Below are 20,449 nucleotides of genomic sequence, written 5' to 3' on the forward strand. Positions count from 1 at the left end.
TCAGTGTTTTACAGCCGTCGCGTTGTGTTCTGCATCGGTGCTCCATTAACTTTTTCCTGACAGGTAATGTTCCATTGTTGGGCAGAGCACAGTATCCACTTATCTGTCGATGGCATTTGGATCTTTTCTGCTTTGATGCCCTCCTGAATCCTTCTGCCATCAGCATTTGGTTACCAGTTTCTGGTGGACTCGTGCTTTCCTAGAGGATAAAGTGGGAGAGCTGCTGCATCTGGTAGACTTTTCTAGACAGCCTTTTTATATTCCAACTTTCTCAAATACTTGCCAACACCTGCTACTTTCTCCTTTTGTTGTAACTGTCCTAGCTCGTGACTTCAATTTGTGTTTCTTTGATGGCTGGCTAATTATGTTAAATATTCTTGCATTTGCTTATTGACTGATTGATTGTCTTCTATGAGAAATGTTTATTCACATCCTTTGTCCACTTAAAAATTTGTTTTTGATTGTTGAGGTGTAAGAATTCTTTATGTATTCTAATTATAAGGCCCTTATGAATTGTACATAACACAATCCTATTCTTTGTGTTTTTACTTTTTAAAAAAGATTTACTTATCTTATGTATACAAATACTTTGCCTGTATGTATGTGTGCCATGTGTATACCTGGTGCTTGCATGTAGAAGAGGACAGAAGAGGGCATCAGATCCCCTTGGACTGGGGTTATAGGTGGTGGGAGTCACTGTGTGGGTGCCAGGAATCAAACCTAAGTCCTCTACAAGAACAATAAGTGCTCTTAACTGTAGGGCTGTCCCTCCAGCCCCTTCCACTTTCTTAATGATGCCATTTAAAGCAAAAAATTATAAATATTTAAAATTTTTAGTTTTATGTGTATGGGTATTTTGCCTGCACATATGTGTGGGCATCACATGCAAGCCTAGTGCCCATGGAAGTCAGAGGAGGGTCCCAGATTCCCCTGCTTCCACCATGTGGGTCCAGGAATGGAGAGGTTGTCAGACATGATGTCAGCCTTTACCTGCTGAGGTTCTCTCCGGCCCTTATTGTTATTGTTATTGTGTGTGTTGTGTGTGTATGGGCGTGGTGCATGTGGGGCATGTGTGAAGATCAGAGAACAATCTCTGGAGTTGCTTCTCTCTTTCCCTGAGTTCTGGGCACCCAGTTCAGAACCTCAGGCCTGTATGCAGCAAGCACTTTTATCCACAGAACCACCTTGTTGGCTCAAAAGCTTCAAACGTTTTGTGTTTGTTTAGTCTGGAGTTTTGGAAACCAGTTCTTGTTATTGTGTGTGCTGACCTGGATCTCACTGTGCATCTCCAGCTGGCTGACCTTGAATTCAAGATCCTGTCTAGTCCAGTGATGGCAACTAACTCATCTGTTCCTTTCTCTCTGTTTCTAGTTCATTGCCAGAGCAAGGCCCGATGACCAAAACCCCTCAGCCTTTATTTTTTTTCTTTCATTATTGGAGCTTGAATTCAGAGTGTCGTACATGTTAGGCAAGTGCTCTACCACTGAGCTATGATTCCAGTGCTGTCCTTCCCTTTTCTTCTAAGAGCTTGTGTCGTTTCAGCTCCAGACTTTTTAAGAAGTTTTGTGTATGGAGTAAGGAAGGGTTCCAGTTTCTTTCTTTTACCTGTGGATGTCCAGTAATACCAGTCGTTTGTTTAAAAGACTATTTTGCCCCCACTGAATATTCTTGTCATTCTGGTAAAAAAATCAGTTGACCGTAAATACGGGTTCAATTATAGACTGCCAGTTAGAGTTCATCAGCTATCGCGTCTGTGTGCTAGCCCACTCACAGAGGCGTCAAGGTGAGGTTTAAGAATGCTGAGTGCGATTGTTCTTGAGTTCTCAGTAGTCCTCATTGTCCACTATGTTCAGCGAGTCCGATTTTATCCCAGGCTTTTTCAGATCCAGGCCAGCTGGCCTTGGTTAGTTACCGATAGAACATCCCCATTGAACCCTGATTGCTCTTTGGGCTGACGAGGGAGGGGGACTTGATTGGGGGAGGGGGAGGGAAATGGGAGGCGGTGGCGGGGAAGAGACAGAAATCTTTAATAAATAAATAAATTAAAAAAGAAAAAAAAAGAATGCTGAGTGCGAGCACTGGAACTTGGTTCTTTGCCATGATTGTTGTGGCTATTCAGGGTTCCTTAAATTTTCATGTCAAATTTTAACATCAACTTCTGCAGACGCTAAATAAATGAATAAATAAATGAAACATATGGGCGGTATCTGAGGTGTTGATATGGGTTTCATTTGATCTGCACCGTGGTATTACCACCGCGGGTGTGGAAAACCTAAAACCTGCTTTCTTTCCTCCTTTTTCTAAGACTGACTACCAACCAACTTCCCTCCCTCTCTCCCTCCCTCCCTCTCTCCCTCCCTCCCTCCCTGTGTGTTGGGGGAGAATGTACATGGTATGCATGCATATGGAGGCCAGAGGAGGCCTGTGGAGTTGATTTTATTCTACCTTGTAGGTCCCGGTGATCAAACTCAAGTTGTTAGGCTTGGCACCGAGCACCTTGACCCACTGAAGCATCCTGCTAGCCCCCTGCTTCTTATTATTTCCCTTTCTTTTCTACCTTTTTCTTCTCCCATCTCTCAAATACGTGATCAAATACTCTGTGGCAGAAGCATGTTATTAGCCACAATAATATTATTAGCCACAAATAATAATAAATTTGATTCCTTATTGTATTAGGAATCAAATCCAAGCCTGTGTGCATCTTATAATAATCCTGATTTCATTCTTTAGAGTATTGCTGTCAATTTTCCACACAATCTTCCATGGAAATTATGAACACAATTAAAACTTATGACAGCACATCATGTTCCAGACATTTGATGCTGTCCGCCAGGGCCTCAATCCCCAGCTTTCTCAGTCTCGCATTTGGTCTTTGCAGTGTACACATAACTTACTATAGTTTGGTGGATCACCCTTTCTCTCTCACTCTGTGTGTGGGGGCATTACATGTATGAATGTGTATTACCTGTGTGTGAATATGTAGAGCTCATAAATTGGCATCAGGTGTTTCTTTCATTTTCACTTACTTTTTTGAGGCAGGATCTCTCACTGAGCCTGGAGCTCACCTGACTGACGAGGATGGCTGGCCACCGGCTCTAGAGACATCTTTTCTGTCTCACCATCCTGGGCTTTTCACAAGCATCTGGGCTTCTGAACTCAGGCCCTCTTGCATGTGCAATGAGCACTTGCCCATGGCTCCACCTTTGCAGCCCCTGCAGTTACCGTTTATAAATGTCTAAATTGCTGAATAACTTGGGTCTAATGAAAACAAAGAAGATTGTATTAATAATAGGCATTTGTGTAATGAACTCCTGATTTTCAGAGTTCATCATTCATCTCAAATGCATAGCAAATTGTATAATTGAAATAGTAACCAAATATCATCTGCCTTCTTTTCTTTTTCATCCTTTACATGCAGTGTAACTTCAAGACTGCATGCAACTCTCAAATGAACAGTGTGGATTGGCTGGAAAAGTAGGCTACAAAACGCCATTGCCCCCAGAGCCTTCCTCTTGTCTCCTTTCCTGTCCCCGTGAGCTCCCTCCTCTGTCCCTCAGTAGCTGTGCTACTGTTTTTCTCTGTATGTTATTCCATACCTTTGCTTTAGTTAACTGCACATTAGAAGCTCACTTGTTCATAGTTCTTTCTCTTGGGATGCATTTCAGAATTTGTGTGCTGTTAGTTGTAATAGTTGTCTTTTTAATGCTTTGTGGCATCGATAGTGAGTGCAGACCTCATCTTTGTGTTGTTTGTGCTGCAGTAGTGTGATAACCCTGCTATGAGCATTTTATAAAAATCTTTATGTGGACATAGTTTGTAATTTCTTTAAGATGCAAGCCTGAATTGAGATTGTTTGATCCTGTTATAAATACTGCTAGGTTTAAATTTATTTTGTAGTGTATCAGCAGAACATAGAGCAATAGTTGTTTTGTATATTAATTTAAAATTTTTATCCTTTGGACACATTTTTCCTCTTATGTATAATGTATCTTTAATATATCTGCCTCCACAATCCCCCCCCCCCCGTTATTTTTTTGAGACAGGGTTTCTCTGTGTAGCCTTTACTGTCCTGGAACTCTCTCTATAGACCAGGCTGGCCTTGAACTTGCAGAGATCCGTCTGCCTCTGTCTCCCAAGTGCTAGAGTTAAAGATGTGTGCTGCCACCACCTGTCTTGACCTTTTTTAAAAGCAGTATTAGTATGATGATTTTTTTCTCTGTGTATGTTTTTCTTGGGGACTTTAACATTTTTGGGGGGTGTTATGGGTAAGTTTCATCAAATTTGGGAATCTTTAGCTATTGTTTTTTCTACTGTTTATCCTTCTGGCTTGTGTCGATGGGGATTGAATGCGGGCCTCACACATGCTCCTCCCACTCTGACTGAGTTGCCTGGCCTCTCTTCTTTCTGGCACTCTAATTGTAAGTGTTTTATATGCTTACGGTGTCCGGCACGGTTTCCCTTCGCACTTCCCATTGCTCTGTGATTTCCAGCAGGCCACACAGAGCATCCCTTGGACCAATTGGACGAAAGACAGTGCGACTGAATCAGCATTTGTCATGCGCTCAGTCCCCACCGTCCTCTCACTGTGTCCATGTCTTCTAAGTCTGTGAGTGTGCTGTGATAACCATCATCAAGTCCTTTCTCGCTTGTGCCGGCAGCTCTTGCCTATTTTGTTCTATTTTCATTTTTATCTATCTTTGGTTATGGGTGAAACTTCTTTCACCTCTTTTCAACTTTACCAGTTTATTTGGTCCTCGCCCCTCTTTCCCTCCCTCTGTTCCTCTGTTCTTCCATCCCTCCTCTCCCTCTCTCCCTCCCCCTCCCTCCCTCCCTCCCTCCCTCCCTTTTCTTTCTTCCCTTCCTGCTATCTGTCAGTTATCTTTATTTCTCTCTTTTTGTTTGTGACAGTATTTTACTACATAGTTCATGCTGGCCTTGAACTCAGTAGTATAGTCCAGGCTGGCCTCAAGCCTCCTATCCCCAGCTTCTACCTCCTGAGCACTGGGATTTACCCCCGTGCTTGGCTCTGACCTCTTTTATTGTTGTGCCCTATACATTGTATGTGGTTGTTAAGTCTCTGCGTTTCCTTATTTTCCTTCTGGAAGACTGAGCTTTATTTTCACATTCAGTTAATTTACTTATGGGTTATCTTGAATTAAGCTTTGTTAGAATAAATTTGGGACTGTTGTTTTCTAAGTTATAATCGTCCTGTTAGGAGATAAGCTTTCTTGGACCGAGTTGATTGTCATGTTAGACAGTAAGAACTCTTCCTCCTGATTGGTCAGAACTTTAAACTCCTGGTACTGTGTGACCTCTAGCACGAAGCATTTTGATATTTATTTGTTGTTGTTGTTGTTTTGTTTTTTGTCGTGCCCCAGAAAGTCTAGTGGTGTAGTAAAGCTTATTGCCCATCCTAGGACTCGGGATGCTTACTGAACTTTCTAGAACTTGATCTTTTACCTCTCTTCTATGGCGTTTTGCTGCAGATCCCATTTGCCTTCTCAGCCCTGTAGTCTGGTCCCCTTCCTTCATCTCAGCGGCCTGTGCTGTGACCAGCGTCTGCCTGTCTGTGTGGGGGCCAGGCAGCGGCTGGACTGCCTGCTGAGACCCCATAGTGCTCCCCTCCCCCACCTGCAGGGTCGCTCCTGTGCTGCTGTCTCCAGCTCCCCCACACAGTGCTTACTTTGTTTACTCTGTAGAGTTTTATGGTGAGAAGGCTAGCCAGGTACTAGCTTTGCCACATCTGGACAGGGCAGTCAGTACCATTTAACTTTAAAATCCTATGTGTGGCAGTTAAAAGCTATATTTTATTAAAAAATTAAAAAAAGTAGAATTCATAACGTTCTTATTAGAATCAATATTTATGTAAGTCTTGATTTTACTTGAATAATAATAAATATAGACATATTAGTTATATTATAAATTTTCTAACTATTTTATATGTCAAAATTTGAAAATAAAAATTTAACTGAACTGAGTCAGTGCTATGGTCATTGGCTGATTGGGGTTTTTAAATTTCTTTTGTAAGCTATAAAAATAAAGTTTAACTTTATGCCATTTTTTTTCTTTCAAATACATTACTGAAAATTGTGGTTTTTTGTTTCTTAGGAGTACATATCAGACTAGGAAAATGGGTTGTATTTTGGTTTTAGCAAGTGTCTTACCTAAGAACAGTCTCTAACTGGATCATTCATTGTTTCAGAACGCCGAGGCTTGGAACAATTTATCCACTTCTTATATTCGATTAAAACAAAAGTAAGTACACAACTCCCATATGAAGAACTTGGTTTCCCCCTAAAATTAATAAGATTTCCTCCAACTGAATGTTTAAAATCTGTGTCTAGCTCTTTGTTTCTTTTTTCCTGTGCTTGTATGTAAGTTACAATAACTTAGTGAACCTTTGAATTCTAATTGTATAGTTATTTATTGAAAACATTTAATGTATAATAAGTATGCATTATGCATAATAAAGAAATATCTTTAAAAATTGTTCTTTGCCACCAATTTTTCTGCTTAAATTTCATTACATGATAAAACCAAACAAACCTATAGTTGTTCAACTCAGTTGGTAGTTTTCTTATTAATTGCTTGTCTTAGACATTTTTATAAAATATAAACATGACCCTATTCTTCTGGAGATGTAGATTTAAGAAACCAATCAGTCTGCAGTATTATTTTAAAAGCTGATTAGTGACACAAGCCGTACGTGGTAAGCATCAAGCGTGAGTAGGTGCCCTGCTCATCTGCTGCGGTCAGGAATGTATGTAGTCCTGGGAGGAGCTCAGAGGAGAAGGTCTGGGAGCCTGACTCACAGATGCTTGTCTTGTGCTGAAGCTAGATTTGAAGGACGTGGAAAGGATAGAGGACACCTTTTCGGCAAAGAAAGCCATGTGACCAAATGTAGAGTGACATAATCGAGTGAGTTACTTTAGGAGGTGGAAGGAAAGTAGTCCAGCTGTAGAGTAATGTAAGATCTCTAGTGAAGAAGGATGGAAAAGGGGTCACGCTCGACTCACTGTCTTCTAACCCTGACGAGCATGTTGAGACTATACTGTTGGGAATAGCCTGAGATTTTGGTGGGAAACCAACAGAGAGAAACTTTGGGGACTATGTATCAGGAGGCAGTGTTTGAGACAGAGTAGGGAGGGACCTGGAAACTGGGAGAACTGAGCTAACTGGAGTGGATAAAGAAAAGGCAAATGCTCCTGACACTCTAGATAAATCTACAAAACAAAATCATATAACCTGGCGGGGGTGGGAGGGGTCTACGCAAAGACAGGGCAGTCTACAAAATTACCCAACAGGATATAAACTTTTTTTGACCTCATGTCTGTCCTGCCCACTGCTATGCTTCCCCTTCTCCGTCTTGCAGGATGCAGGTTACAGCCGCACTGGGTAGGTCACTCTTGACTGGAGTCTGGTACTTGAATCAGCCTGTTCTTGGGGCAATATTGAGATTGATGCCTTGTTGTAATGTCCTTATTGGCTGTGAATAAATTAGGGAAGACATATATCCATAGAGTTCTCTGTGCCCCTCATGTAGTTATTGAACTATACAGAGAACCTTGGTGATTCTATGCTGTTTGGGCATCTGATTCCCAAGTGATGCATTGATACAGGCGATTGAAGAGTACCATTCCCATTCACGTCATATGCACGTAGCCACAATTTGTCTTAATTGGAAAGAATTCATTGTTCCTTTCTTTAAAATCTGACCTCCCACAGAGTCAAAGCTTTTAGAACTTTACAAGAAGCTCTCAAATGTAACTATGAACACTGGCAAATCTGGGAAAACTATATTCTCACTAGCACAGACGTTGGGGAGTTTGCAGAAGCCATTAAAGCTTACCACCGGCTCCTGGACCTACGAGAAAAATACAAAGATGTTCAGGTAGGAGGTTCACATTTTGTTATTTCAGCTTGGTTTTACTGTTTTTCTGTTCTGTGATATACGTTGTTTTCTTTAATATTAAACACATGTAATGTATGTAAACCGCATTTCTGTTCTTCAGTCATCCATTCTGGTTACTTAGCGTTCCTGGCATGTCGATGTTAAGTGCATTTGTGCAGTCACACACAGTATTGCTGCAGCTCATGTATGGAAGTCTGACTCATGGTTTACACACATGCTGTCAGCGTGCAGAGACAAAATAGAAGCTCCTTGCATTACTTACTCTTTGGGTAACTCTGCTTTCTGTGGTTTGTAATAGTGGGAGCAAATTCTGTATACATTCATGCAGCACTTGCTGCGTGCATCCACGGCTTGGACAGCATAGGAAGAATGGGTGGTATTTTGTTTACAACACTGAAGATGCAGTCTTTCTGCTTAGATGAAGTTATTCTTGAAGAGAGTATTGAGATTTGCAGCCACTATGTTTTCTGCATAGTAGCATGAAATAAGCAAGACCTTTTGGGTTGAATTATATTATAAGGCAGTGTACAAAGAGACAATACTCAGGAGTTTATGGGTTCTGGTGTCAGAGGGCTAGAAAACAGCACTTTATTCTTTTGCTCTTGTAGTAGTCAACATATGCTATTTAAAAAGATGAAATTCAATTTATAAAAACCATACAGCACAAACACAGAAGTAACATCTAATATATGATAATACCTTGCAAATCTCATGGCATAAATATCCCAGTTCTAAACACAGCTTATCACAATCCTATCTTAACTCCCCTGTGTTTGGCTCATGTACATGTTTTGGAAGCATACATATGTAATTGGCCAAGGTGACTTTAAGGCTGTGGTTCCATGTAATTCACTGAGAAAATCTATAACTTCAAGTATCTTAAAGGAACTGATGGCTCATATAAAAAGCCATCCTAAAGATTATTTTGAAAAGGAATTTCTTTTTTAAAGAGTTATGAAGTCACCAAGGTAATGCCGATTTTCATTGACTATGGTATATCAATTATGGTAAAACTGAGAGACAAGTATTTCAGAAAAAAGGCAAGAAGATGTGGAACAATTGTTTCGAAGAAAACAGGATCTGTCTGGATGATTCCTGTCTCTTGCAAGTATAGCATCTGAGTGGGATTGGTGAATGTTTGAATTTCCTTTCCTAACTGGGCACCAGCTCCGGAGCCTCCCTCTCAGGATGAAGCAAGTTGTTACGATGCAGCTGCCATGTTTGTCTGTGAGCGGATGAGCTAGAGGGAAGAGAGTCGTGCTGCTGCGTTCCAACAGAAACGCTCTGAGAGTAATTATTTGATTCTAAAGATAAAACTCTGAGTTGTTTACTTGGCTAACAAATAAAAGCACAGTAATAAATAAAAGTAACAGTAAAAGGACCCAAGAAACACATTTAAGGGATATATTTAAGCATTTTTCAGAAAACGAAAAAAATCTTAAGCATAACTTTCCCAGCACAAACTGCCTGCCATGCTTCACCTCCCGTCCTGGGCTGCTGAGGACGGGGCCAGGGCTGGGCACCTGCCAGGCAAGCGCTCCAGCCCTGAGCCACAGCTCCAGCCTTAGCTGTCGTCCTAACTGAACTTTTCAAACTGGCTTTAGCAGTCATTTATAGCTCCTCACTCCTCCAGGGATCTACGCTCTTTTCTTTTTCTGTTTTCCCTTTTTTTTTGGAGGTAGAAGTGGGGGCAGGGTCTCTCTACATACCCTGGCTGTCCTGGAACTTGCTGTGTAGAGAGGGCCAGCCTTGAACTCCCTACCTCTGCTTACTGAGTGCTGAAATTAGAGGCATGTACCTCTGCTCAGGTTCATAGAAAACCGTTTTCAACCACAGTAAATCGTGCTGGTTTCCATTTACAATTTTGTAATCCTATGTGTGTCTTAGCACATTGTCTTATGGGAACTTTTGTGAAAATTTGCTTATTTGTGAGATAAAATTATTAGAATTTATTTACATTCATGGCCAGTTAACATTTTCTATTTTATTTTCCCCTCATTATTCCATTTTCTCAAATCAGAGTGTTGATACACACTTACTTTATCTAAGCATGAACATTTATTTTAATGTATATGAGAGTTTTGCCTACGTGTATGTATACCACATGCATGCAGTGCCCATGGAAGCCAGAAGAGGACATTGGATCCCCTGGGACTGGAGTTACAGACAGTTGTAAGCTGCCGAGTGGGTGCTGGGAATTGAACCTAGGATCTCTGGAAGAGCAACCAGTGCTCTTAACCACTGAGCTATCTTTCCAGACCCAAAGCATGAATATTTAAATGACTTTGTAATTGGTTTCATTAGAAGTTGAGTGTTATTTTGCAGGAGTCAAGGGTGACGTTGGATTCTTGAGACTGTCCTGCAGTCCTGTGTGCACGAGATCTAGCATTGAGACTGTCCTCCTACAGTCCTGCTGTATGCACCGAGATCTAGCATTGACACTGTTCTCCTACAGTCCTGCTGTATGCACCGAGATCTAATATTGACACTGTCCTCCTACAGTCCTGCTGTATGCACCGAGATCTAGCATTGAGACTGTCCTACAGTCCTGCTGTGTCCATCGAGATCTAGCATTGAGACTGTCCTCCTGCAGTCCTGCTGTGTGCATCGAGATCTAACATTGACACTGTCCTCCTACAGTCCTGCTGTATGCACCGAGATCTAACATTGAGACTGTCCTCCTGCAGTCCTGCTGTGTGCACCGAGATCTAGCATTGAGACTGTCCTCCTGCAGTCCTGCTGTGTGCACTGAGATCTAGCATTGAGACTGTCCTCCTGCAGTCCTGCTGTGTGCACCGAGATCTAGCATTGAGACTGTCCTCCTGCAGTCCTGCTGTGTGCACCGAGATCTAGCATTGAGACTGTCCTCCTGCAGTCCTGCTGTGTGCACCGAGATCTAGCATTGAGACTGTCCTCCTGCAGTCCTGTGTGCACGAGATCTAGCATTGAGACTGTCCTCCTGCAGTCCTGTGTGCACCGAGATCTAGCATTGTTCTATGAAATGTCTGTGAAGCACGGTGAGCAGCACCATGGGCTCTCACGGTGTCATGTTAGAGCTGTTAGCCTGATGTGCACATTTGGACTTACTGAGGAGATAGTACCGAGATGTCATTTCTAGGTAACCAGTGACTCGGGTCAGCTGACCTTCATTAGCACCGTAGAGAACCCTCAGACATTCAGTTGTAGAAATAACATGGGAAGACCATGTGTCTGTTTGTTTCTTGGGGAAGCCCTGCAAGTGGCTCTCTAGAGAAATGTCATAGAATTCTGATGACACTGGTTAGCTTCTGCAGCCATGGGCACAATCACTTTCTAGTGGCTAAGCCATCTTTGGCACAGAGTCCTGGTTACTGGCAATCGGCTCTGGCATGCATTGCTTTGTAGTGTATTGTCTGTTGGCACACATTACAGCAGTCGGTCAGTGTGCACCACGACAATCGGTAGGTGGCCTGGAATGTTTTTATCTTGGGTAAAACTTAATTTGACTCGATATATTTGGTAGCAGTTGTCTTTCAGAAAAATCTCTGATATTCTTTTGTTTGACACTGTTGACCCCATTCTATTTTAACTTGCTTTGAAATTCTTTTTTTCTTTTCCTTTTTGTGTACTCTACTAAAGTTCTAACCCTCATTCTTTTTTTATAGGTATGGATTATGGTGATTTAGTTTTTCCCCATAGTGAGTATATAAAAATGTATAAATTTGTATTTTTTATAATACAGACAGTGGTGTAAACTAGCTGCAAATTACCCTGTTTTATTTCCTTCTTCTAATATTTGTAAAGGGAATCAGTGAGCGAGCCTATTACCAGTATATCTTTGTTGTTGTTTCTTCAGCCTTAACTGAGAGTGAAGTATAGATTGGTAAAACTCAGGCACAGTGTTCTGTATCAGCACTACCTAGCATGGTTTTTCTAATGTCTGCACTTACATTCTTGCTCTTTCTTACCAGTCATTAAATCTGATTTTTGTTTTTATAATTAGTCCTTGTTCATTTTCCAAGTTTCTACAAGTGGGTGAGCAAATCCTTGTGTGGATGCTTCTTTCCTTGGACAAATTCTAAGTGACCGGTTATTTCTTACTGGTTTCTTAATTTTAGACTTATTTTTGATGAGTTGGTGTCTTAGTTAGGGTTTCTATTGCTGGAAAGAGACACTATGACTATGCAACTCTTATAAGGGAAAATCTTTTGTGGGGAGGGTCTCTGGTTCAAGACAGGGTTTCTCTGTGTAACTGTCCCATAACTCACTCTGTAGACCAGGCTGGCCTCGAACTCACAGAGATCCACATGTTTCAGCCTCCTGAGTGCTGGGATTAAAGATGTGTGCCACCATGCCTAGCTAAAGGAAAACATTTAATTGGGGCTGGTTTGCAGTTCAGAGGTTTAGTTTGTTATCATCATGGCAGGCAGGCATGGTGCTGCGGAGGTGGCTGACAGTTCTGCATCCAGATCCACAGACAACAGGAAGAGAGAGACACTGGGACTGACTTGGGCTTCTGAAACCTCAAAGCCCGCCCCCAGTGACCCACTTCCTCCAACAAGGCCACACCTGCTCCAAGAAGACCACAATAGCGCCACGCCCTATGAGCCCATGGGGAACGTTTTTTCATTCAAACCACTACAGTTGGCAACCAATCATCTGGAAAAGGAATTTCAGTTTTACATAGTAAAATCTATTAATCACATATTGAGTGCTTAATGTATTCTAGCCACTTAACATGGATTATCTTTATAGAGTACAGTATTTGGAGTGGATTCTTCAAGGTGCTGACTATTACAGTGAGGCCTGGAAAGCGTATGTAGTTAGTGGGAACTGAAGCATTAGAATCTCACGTACTTTGATGTCTGTGGGAAGATTTGTGTGAAGTATTTCCTCCTCAGATTAATGTTCGTGTGAGCGGTTTCTAACAATATTTTCTTAATTGAAGTATAGGTTACTTGTAATTAAACATGCAGTTTATTAAGCTTTATGCTTTTTGACTGTTATATATTCTAATATAGCCATGACTCCCATTTTTGTCACTAGAGTCCTCTTATGTCCCTTCTGGTCAGCTGAGCCACCACCACCCTTTCCCCAACTAAGTAATTCCCTTCAGATTTCTGCCATCACAGTTCGCTGCTGCTTTCCAAGTATCACATAACTATCATAGATAGCTGTATATTGATATTCTCTGTGTAGATTTCTGTTTGATATTTTCTTTGGAGTCATGAAAAGGTGCTATTGATGGGCAGCAGGGCACATTGCCAACCAAATTAAAGTCTTAGAATAAATGATGATTGAGTATTACCTGAGAGAAAGGAGAGAGGAAACAGATCCACTTTGTATAATTACAGCTTTGGAAAATAGATGCTATCTCCAGTCTACTGCCGAGGAATCTTAGGCTGGCAGGGTAAGCTAATGAAGTTGATGTGTTCTAGCTGACAGGCCATGGAGAGCAGGGGAGCCAGGGCTTGAGACCTGGCCTCTTTAACCTAGAGCTGTGTGTGTGCGTGTGTGTGTGTGTGTGTGTGTGTGTGTGTGTGTGTATCTGTCTGTCTCTCTCTGTGTGTATACATATGTGAGTGTTTGTGCATGGTTGCATACACACTTGTGCCTGTAGAGGCCAGAGGTTTGTGTTGGTTGTCTTCCTCAGTGGCTTATCATCTTGGTTTTTGAGACAGCATCTCACTGAACTGGAACCGTGTGCTTGGAGAGAATAGGTAGCCAGCAAACCCCAGGGATCCTCCTGTCTCTGCCTCCCTAGTGCTAGTATTATAGGTCACACCAGCACTCCTGGTACATGGCCTGAGGCTGTGAATTTGAACTGAGGGCTTCCTGCTTCTCCAGGAAGCAGCTTACTGACTGAGCAATCTATCTCCCTAACACCACACTGTCACAGCTCTTTAGAGTGTTTTGGTTTTATTTTTTGTTGTTATTGAGAAGGAACACAAAGGAAAACGTTAAGCTGGCTATCTTCTCCTCCTAACTGGGGTTTGGGGAAGCCAAGTGTTAGGTTTATTGGTCCAGGAAACAGCATCTTACTTGGAGATCTCCAAGTGGAGAGCAAAGTTAGCCAAACAAGGGAGGTTGGAAATCGCTTTATTTCTGGCCTGAAGCCCTCCTGGAAGTTTTTGTAACAGGACCCAAGGTAGTTCTATTCCTTCCTGCTACGAAGACCTCCAGGATTAAGAGGGCTAAACCCTGTGCAGTGGGCCAAGATTGTGATGAGATTTGACTGAGGACCTTAAGGTTAGTGTTAGGGAAGAGGATGGACATGCCTTCTCTTTCTGCCAAGATTTTCCTGCGTTTGTGTTAGAATTGCCTCTCCATTATGAGAGGCCTTCCGCTCTCTCTGGAGATGAGTGTGGTCGCCCACAGTCATCTGCACTTGGTGCATTCCTCAAGCTTGGTCTGGGACAGAGGTGAGAAATAGATGAGCTTTTGTTTTGTTTTTATATAGTTACAACAAAAAAGTTTACCAAACTAGGAATCTTGACAAAACTGAGTGTCTGGGAATGGTGATTTGTGTCTGTATTCCAAGTATTGAGGAGACCGAGGCAGAAGGTTCACAGTTTGAAGGCAACCCAAGCTACTTAATAAGACCTATTTCAAAAACCAAAAATGCACAAAGAAATGAGGTACAAATTATGATATTCTTATGGATTTTTAAGAAATTCAAGGGATTTGTTACCCAAGCCTACCCTGTAGGAGTTTCTGGTAGGAAAGGATGTATTTGGATAAAGAATACTAAAGAATAACTCAGCCTGGATGAAGAAATATGGGCCACACTAGACACAGTGTATAGCGTTGTTGTAACAAGTTTGTAACCCTCTTTGTTTTCTACAAGTTTTAAAAAGCTCGTATTGTTTAACTTTAATTTGCAACTCCACGGTTTGTTTTCTGTATAGTTTGAAAACTGGTGCATTTAAAGAGTTTAGTCTATGTGTAGGGTACACAGTATCTAAAGACTTAGTTTATTGATATAAACAATGAAAAGAAGATCTACAGAGTTACAGAAGCAAAGGTTTTCACGTTGTTGAGTCTTATATAGATACACATAGTACTCTGCTGTTCATCACTGAAGGAAGTCAGGACAGGGACTCAAACAGGGCAGGAGCCTGGAGGCAGGAGCTGATGCAGAGGCCGTGGAGGGAAGCTGTTTACTGGCTTGTTTTCCGTGGCTTGTTCAGCCCACCTTCTATAGAACCAAGGACCACTAGCCCAGGGATGGCACCACCCACCATGGGCTGGCCTCTCCTTCACTGATCAGTAATTGCACAATCAATTCCATTTATAATATATTCAAAAGAGTAAAATATTTAATAAATATTTAGCCAAAAATGAATTGTATGATGAAAACTATACTTAGAGTTAGCAGATGGTCTCAGTTGAAATGATTCTGGTTTTGCTGGTAACATTCAAAGCATCAGAATCAGGAGTCAGATGAACACACACCTTCCTCTCTCCGTTAGGAGTACTGACTTTGACATCAGTATCATAGGATTTCTTCACAGCCTGTTTGATCTGGTGCCAGTTGGCCTTGCCATTTGCACTGAGCACACATGAGTTCTTGTTTTGTCTTCTGGTCTCTTCATGGCTACTCAGTGGTCAGGGGAAACATAATGATAGCACAGTGGCCAACCTTGTTTCTCGTGGAAGTGCTCTTGAGAGGGTATTTGAACTATTTCAGTTGCCTCAGGGTCTTGGCCTGGGAGGTGGGTGACAGATCTTTTTGTGGTTGGTTGTGGATCCCTCTCAGCACTGCCTTCTCTCTTTTCAGAGCCTTTGCTTAGGCCTTGGCCACAGACAGCAGGAACTCCTTTCTTCTCTGTCAGCACCATCTTGGCGAAAAGCTATAATGGGATTTTGATTAATTTAGTTAATTTTATTTTATTTCTCTGTCCCATATTTATCATAATAAGCTACATCGTTGACATTTTAAAAAATCTCTTAAGCATCCAGGCTTCAAATATTTATTTAGAGTGTTTAATGATGCACCAAATGAGCTCCAAATGGACTAAATATATGCCAAATACTTGGTCTCCTAGAAAAATTAGGAAGAGAAGAGAATGCTTACTAAAGGCAATAAAGGAAAACTGGAAGGAATTTTTATGACCACATTAAAAAAACATGTGACAAATATTTATAACAAGAAAGGCAAAAAGCTAATAATATCTTTATGATATAAAGAGTTAACATCTGCTATAGGAATGAAGGGGAACTGAATGTAGAATCCACAAACACATTCACATAAGTAATAGTGGCATATTTTGAAATCTTTGTTATAAGAATAGAATATTCAATATGTACAAAGTAGTTAGCCAGACATTAAGTCCAAAAACTTAAGTTCTGCATCCATCCATAAACCAAAATACGTTCAGATGGGCGAAATATTTAAATTAGAATTCTAAACAGAATGATAATGTAGGTAAGTGTAGGTGGGAATTAGGCAGCCTGAGTTTGTCCCCCACCTCTCAGCTACTCACTAGCCACGTGATCTTGGGCAGGTTAGCTAACCACTTCATGCCCTGGTTTCATAAGGTCGGGATGAAATGGAACGGCCTCACAGAAAGGAGTGTTATGAGGCTCAAGTGAGTTAGTAGTGGGTGTGGCCTGCTGCCTGCTGCATGCAAGTGCATCGGAAAGTAGTTGTTATTGTCAAGCAGGGAAGCCGTAAGAGCACTTGAGGAAAATTTGGTAGGTATTTTTATCAACTTGGGGGTGGAGGAAACACATATAATCAAGAAATCACAAGAGACTTATCATCTAAACCTTCTCTACATGGGGAGGTACTTCTGATTAGCAAGCAAAGTATGGGGTCACCAGCCACAGAGGGGACAGGCCTTGAGGGTGACATTGTTTTGTGACTTCCTGCACTGAAGCCAGGCCTGGCCAGGTCAGTGCCTGGGAAGAGCTTGTTTGAATGTTTTCCATAGTGTCTTGGTTCTCTTTAGAGCTGCTGTAACAAATTTCTACAAGCTTGGTGTCTTGCGTAAAGTTTCTTCTCGTCGTTCAGCTCTGAAAGTCAGAAATCCAAAATCAGAGTGTTAACTTGTCATGTTGCTGAGAATCCTAGAGGGAAGTCCTTTCAGTTTCTAGTGGCCTAGACCTTCCTCCTCCAAACTCAGCCATGTCTGCATCTCCTTCCCTGTGTGTCTGAGTTCTCCTCCTTACATGAGAGAAGTCAATGGAATGACATCCATTCCCAGCCACTCTACTGAGGGACCACCTTGGTCCGGTATGACCTCATTGCCACTAATTCCATCTGCAAAGACCCTATTTCCCCCAGTCATATTCTGGGGCCGAGGTGGACATGAATTTGAGAGAAACTGTGTTTTGCCACCGTTTTATACTCTCTGTCATGGAGAAAACAGCTGCAGGTCTGACTGTGAGTGTGGCGTGGATCTGGGAAGTAAGTCTTCAGAACAGATCCAACACCTCACTGGGAGCTGGTAGAAGCAGCAGAGGTGTCTTGAGGGGAAGCCAGAGAACCCTCAATTAGTCATGCCAAGGGCTTTCCTTTAGACACTATCAGAGGTTTGAATGCCTAGGAACGACAGAGAGTTGCTAAAAATAGGAGGAGGGCTGGGCCACTAGAGGATTGTGTGTTTATGGCATGTGTGCGGCCCTCAGTGCAATCGCCAGCACTAGGGGAAAAATAGGAATTGATAAAAAGATAATAAATCGCCGGGCGATGGTGGCGCACGCCTTTAATCCCAGCACTCGGGAGGCAGAGGCAGGCGGATCTCTGTGAGTTCGAGACCAGCCTGGTCTACAAGAGCTAGTTCCAGGACAGGCTCCAAAGCCACAGCAAAACCCTGTCTCGAAAAACCAAAAAAAAAAAAAAAAAAAAAAAGATAATAAATCTTTTCAAAGAGAGACAAGTGGGGCCAGCAAGATGATTCAGTGGGTGAAGGAGCCTGCCAGCAAGGCTGACCACCTGAGTTCAGTACGTGGGACCCACATGGTGTAAGACGAGAAGTAACTCCTCTGCATACTGTGGCATGGGCACATGTTCATGAGCATGCGCGGGAACACAGGCACACACCCAGCACGCATACACACATATTTTAAAATAAATAAGAGGCATGCATTTGTTTATGTGTAATATTAAGAAACAGGCACCAAGCTATGAAGAACAAGTTAGAATGTTTAAAGAAGGCTTTTGGAGACTGAAATTAAATACCAAGATGAAAATTGTGCAGGGGTACATGCACATCGGTGAAATGTTCCAAGCTCTCAGGTCGGGAAGGGCGTCCAGACCCGTGAAGAGTGTTCAGACTGAAGAAGAACTCTTCAGTGTAGCCTGTTAGACTTAGTCTCAGAGAAAAAGGCTAATGAACTTCCCCTTATAATGGCCAGGGAGTAGATTTATCCCTTTAATGTATCATGGTACAGACAGGAAAATATCATTAGCATTGAAAGTTAGCATTGTTTTCCAAGTATGTGTAAGTAATTTAGCCACATAAACAAATCAAAAGCTCTTACCTCCACTCTGCTGCCAGCCCTTCCCTGTCCCCTTTGGCCAGCTCCTGGTGAGGCGTCTGCCTGAGGCCTTGGCAGCCCATGTCATTTAGTGCTGCCTGCTCTCCCGCTGAGGGGCAGCTGACAGGGTGTGTGACCATGGCTGCAGATGCCTGGCCGTCAGCCTCATCAGGCGCTGCTGACTACTGGTTCCTCACCTGGTTTTAGAATTTCTTGCTCCCCTCACCAGGTGCTTCTTAGCCTCTTTCTCGCCCCCTCCCTTTCCTCCTCTGGGCGAGTATCCCCAAGTATAGTCCCCTCACTAATTTTCTTCTGTATAGTAGGGCCTCTAGCTGACTGGTTCCTCAGGAAGCTCCTGACTCTGCCGACATATACTTTCCCATGTCCATCATCTGAGCAATCAGTTTACCCTAGAATCCAGAAGATCTGGGAGGGAAGAGGAGCCAGGCTGCCTGCCCCTCTCCCTGTGGCTCTGACCCAGCCCTGATGTGCTCACGTGGTCCCTGGCTTGCACTAGGCTCACACTGCTCTGTGTTGTAGTTGGCGCATGCTGGTGGCATATGGCATGTGGGTAGTAGGTGAGAGAAGAGTAGGCAAAGTTTACCCACTTTGCAGCCCTCTCTGGACCTTCACTTCTCTCCTCTTCTTCCCTAGCCGCTCTGTTCATTGGCGGCTCTTCTGTTAGTTACCTCCTCAGCCCACAACTCGCTGCTTTTTCACGTGGTGTCGGGAGCCGGGACTTGGAGGAGCTAGCAACATATGTTAGTTTACAATGAACAATAAAACTTTCACATTGGGGGAAAAATGAGGTCAATGTACATTAAGAAAAAATGTTAATTTCTTGGAAAGGAAATATATTTAGTTCATAAACATTTGGAACTGTTTAAGGAAATGGTGCGGTTTAATTTCAATGATACCTTAAAAATACCTTTTATTGAACACTTTTTAGAGATTTTCATTCATTGCTGGTAACAGAGAGTAAAATGAATGTTCCCTCATACTACTGGTGGGCTTCTAACCTACTGCCTTTCTATATAATAAAAGGAATGTCTCTGTATATTCCCGATGGGCATCTAACCTGATTGTGCCCCTTTGGAGTATAACTAACTCACTGGAGTCCTAAAAATGTTTATTCCCTTTGACTCCGCAATTTTGCTTTTGAAATTTTAACCCAAAGGAAGCTTCAGCATGAAAAATCTTTAGGTACAGAGATATGTACTCAGTATTCTTTATGCTCCTGTCACCAGCAGTGACCACACGCAGAAATAGCCTGTCTGACTGCGCAGGAATGTCCAATCGACTGCACTCCGCAGGCCCAGGCGAATAGTTTGAATCTGGTAAGAGCATCTGGGGAAAAATAGAAAAATTTGGTATCGAATGTTAAATGGCAACGGTAAGATAAAATGGTTCACATGATGTATTATAGGCTCACACACAGTAACAACTAGAAAGAAGCCCAGGCTAACATTAGCAGGGGAGAATGAGAATCTTATTTCCTTTCTCTTTCATCTGCGCTCTAATGTCTTCGGAGAAATTTTAATTAAAGTAACTTAGAAAACAAAAATCTGTCCCCTTGGTAGATTCTAGATTGTTAGCAGTGAACAAAGAAATGATAGACGGTAACAGAAAAGCAGGGCTGTGCTTTGCTAATTAATACAGCACATATTTGAGAGCAGGATTCAGGCTTGCATTGTGAGTTCAGACCCACACCTCACCCCATGTGTGTGACGTTGGCGAGGTTGTTCCAGTCTTTTAATCTGCAGAGTGCACAGGGCAGCACACATTGCTGGCTGGATTGAATGTGCACATGAACTGGGCACTTAGGAGAAGCTCTAGTCACTGGACTGTTCCCATCTCAACCCCAGAGCTGAGAGTGGTCCAGGGGCACAGTGCTTGCTGTGCAAGCCTGAGGTCCTGAGTTCTGTTCCCAGCGCCCACATAAAAGCTAGGCACGGAGGCCACATCTGTAACTGTCATGCTCTGGTTGGTGGTAGAGGCGAGCAGGTTCAAGAGTTTGCCAGCTGTGCAGTATAACCAAAACAGTGGTGAGAGATCTATTTAAAAAAAAAAAAA

The 20,449-nt window shown here is 42.4% G+C and overlaps 1 protein-coding gene across 3 annotated transcripts in view; it reads left to right on the forward strand.

Annotated features, from left to right (window-relative positions):
• Ttc27 (tetratricopeptide repeat domain 27) overlaps positions 1 to 20,449 on the forward strand; it is a 126,780-nt gene that overhangs the window by 96,663 nt on the left and 9,668 nt on the right. For all 3 annotated transcript variants that reach the window (XM_041631073.1, XM_041631075.1, XM_041631074.1), the window contains exons 15-16: positions 6,203 to 6,255; positions 7,726 to 7,891. In XM_041631073.1, the coding sequence (XP_041487007.1) occupies positions 6,203 to 6,255; positions 7,726 to 7,891 (219 nt within the window). The remainder of the gene's footprint in view (positions 1 to 6,202; positions 6,256 to 7,725; positions 7,892 to 20,449) is intronic.

Source organism: Microtus oregoni, unplaced genomic scaffold (genome assembly GCF_018167655.1).
Source record: "Microtus oregoni isolate MIOR12 unplaced genomic scaffold, Mior012 000036F_ref0000092, whole genome shotgun sequence".
Classification (NCBI taxonomy): domain Eukaryota; kingdom Metazoa; phylum Chordata; class Mammalia; order Rodentia; family Cricetidae; genus Microtus; species Microtus oregoni.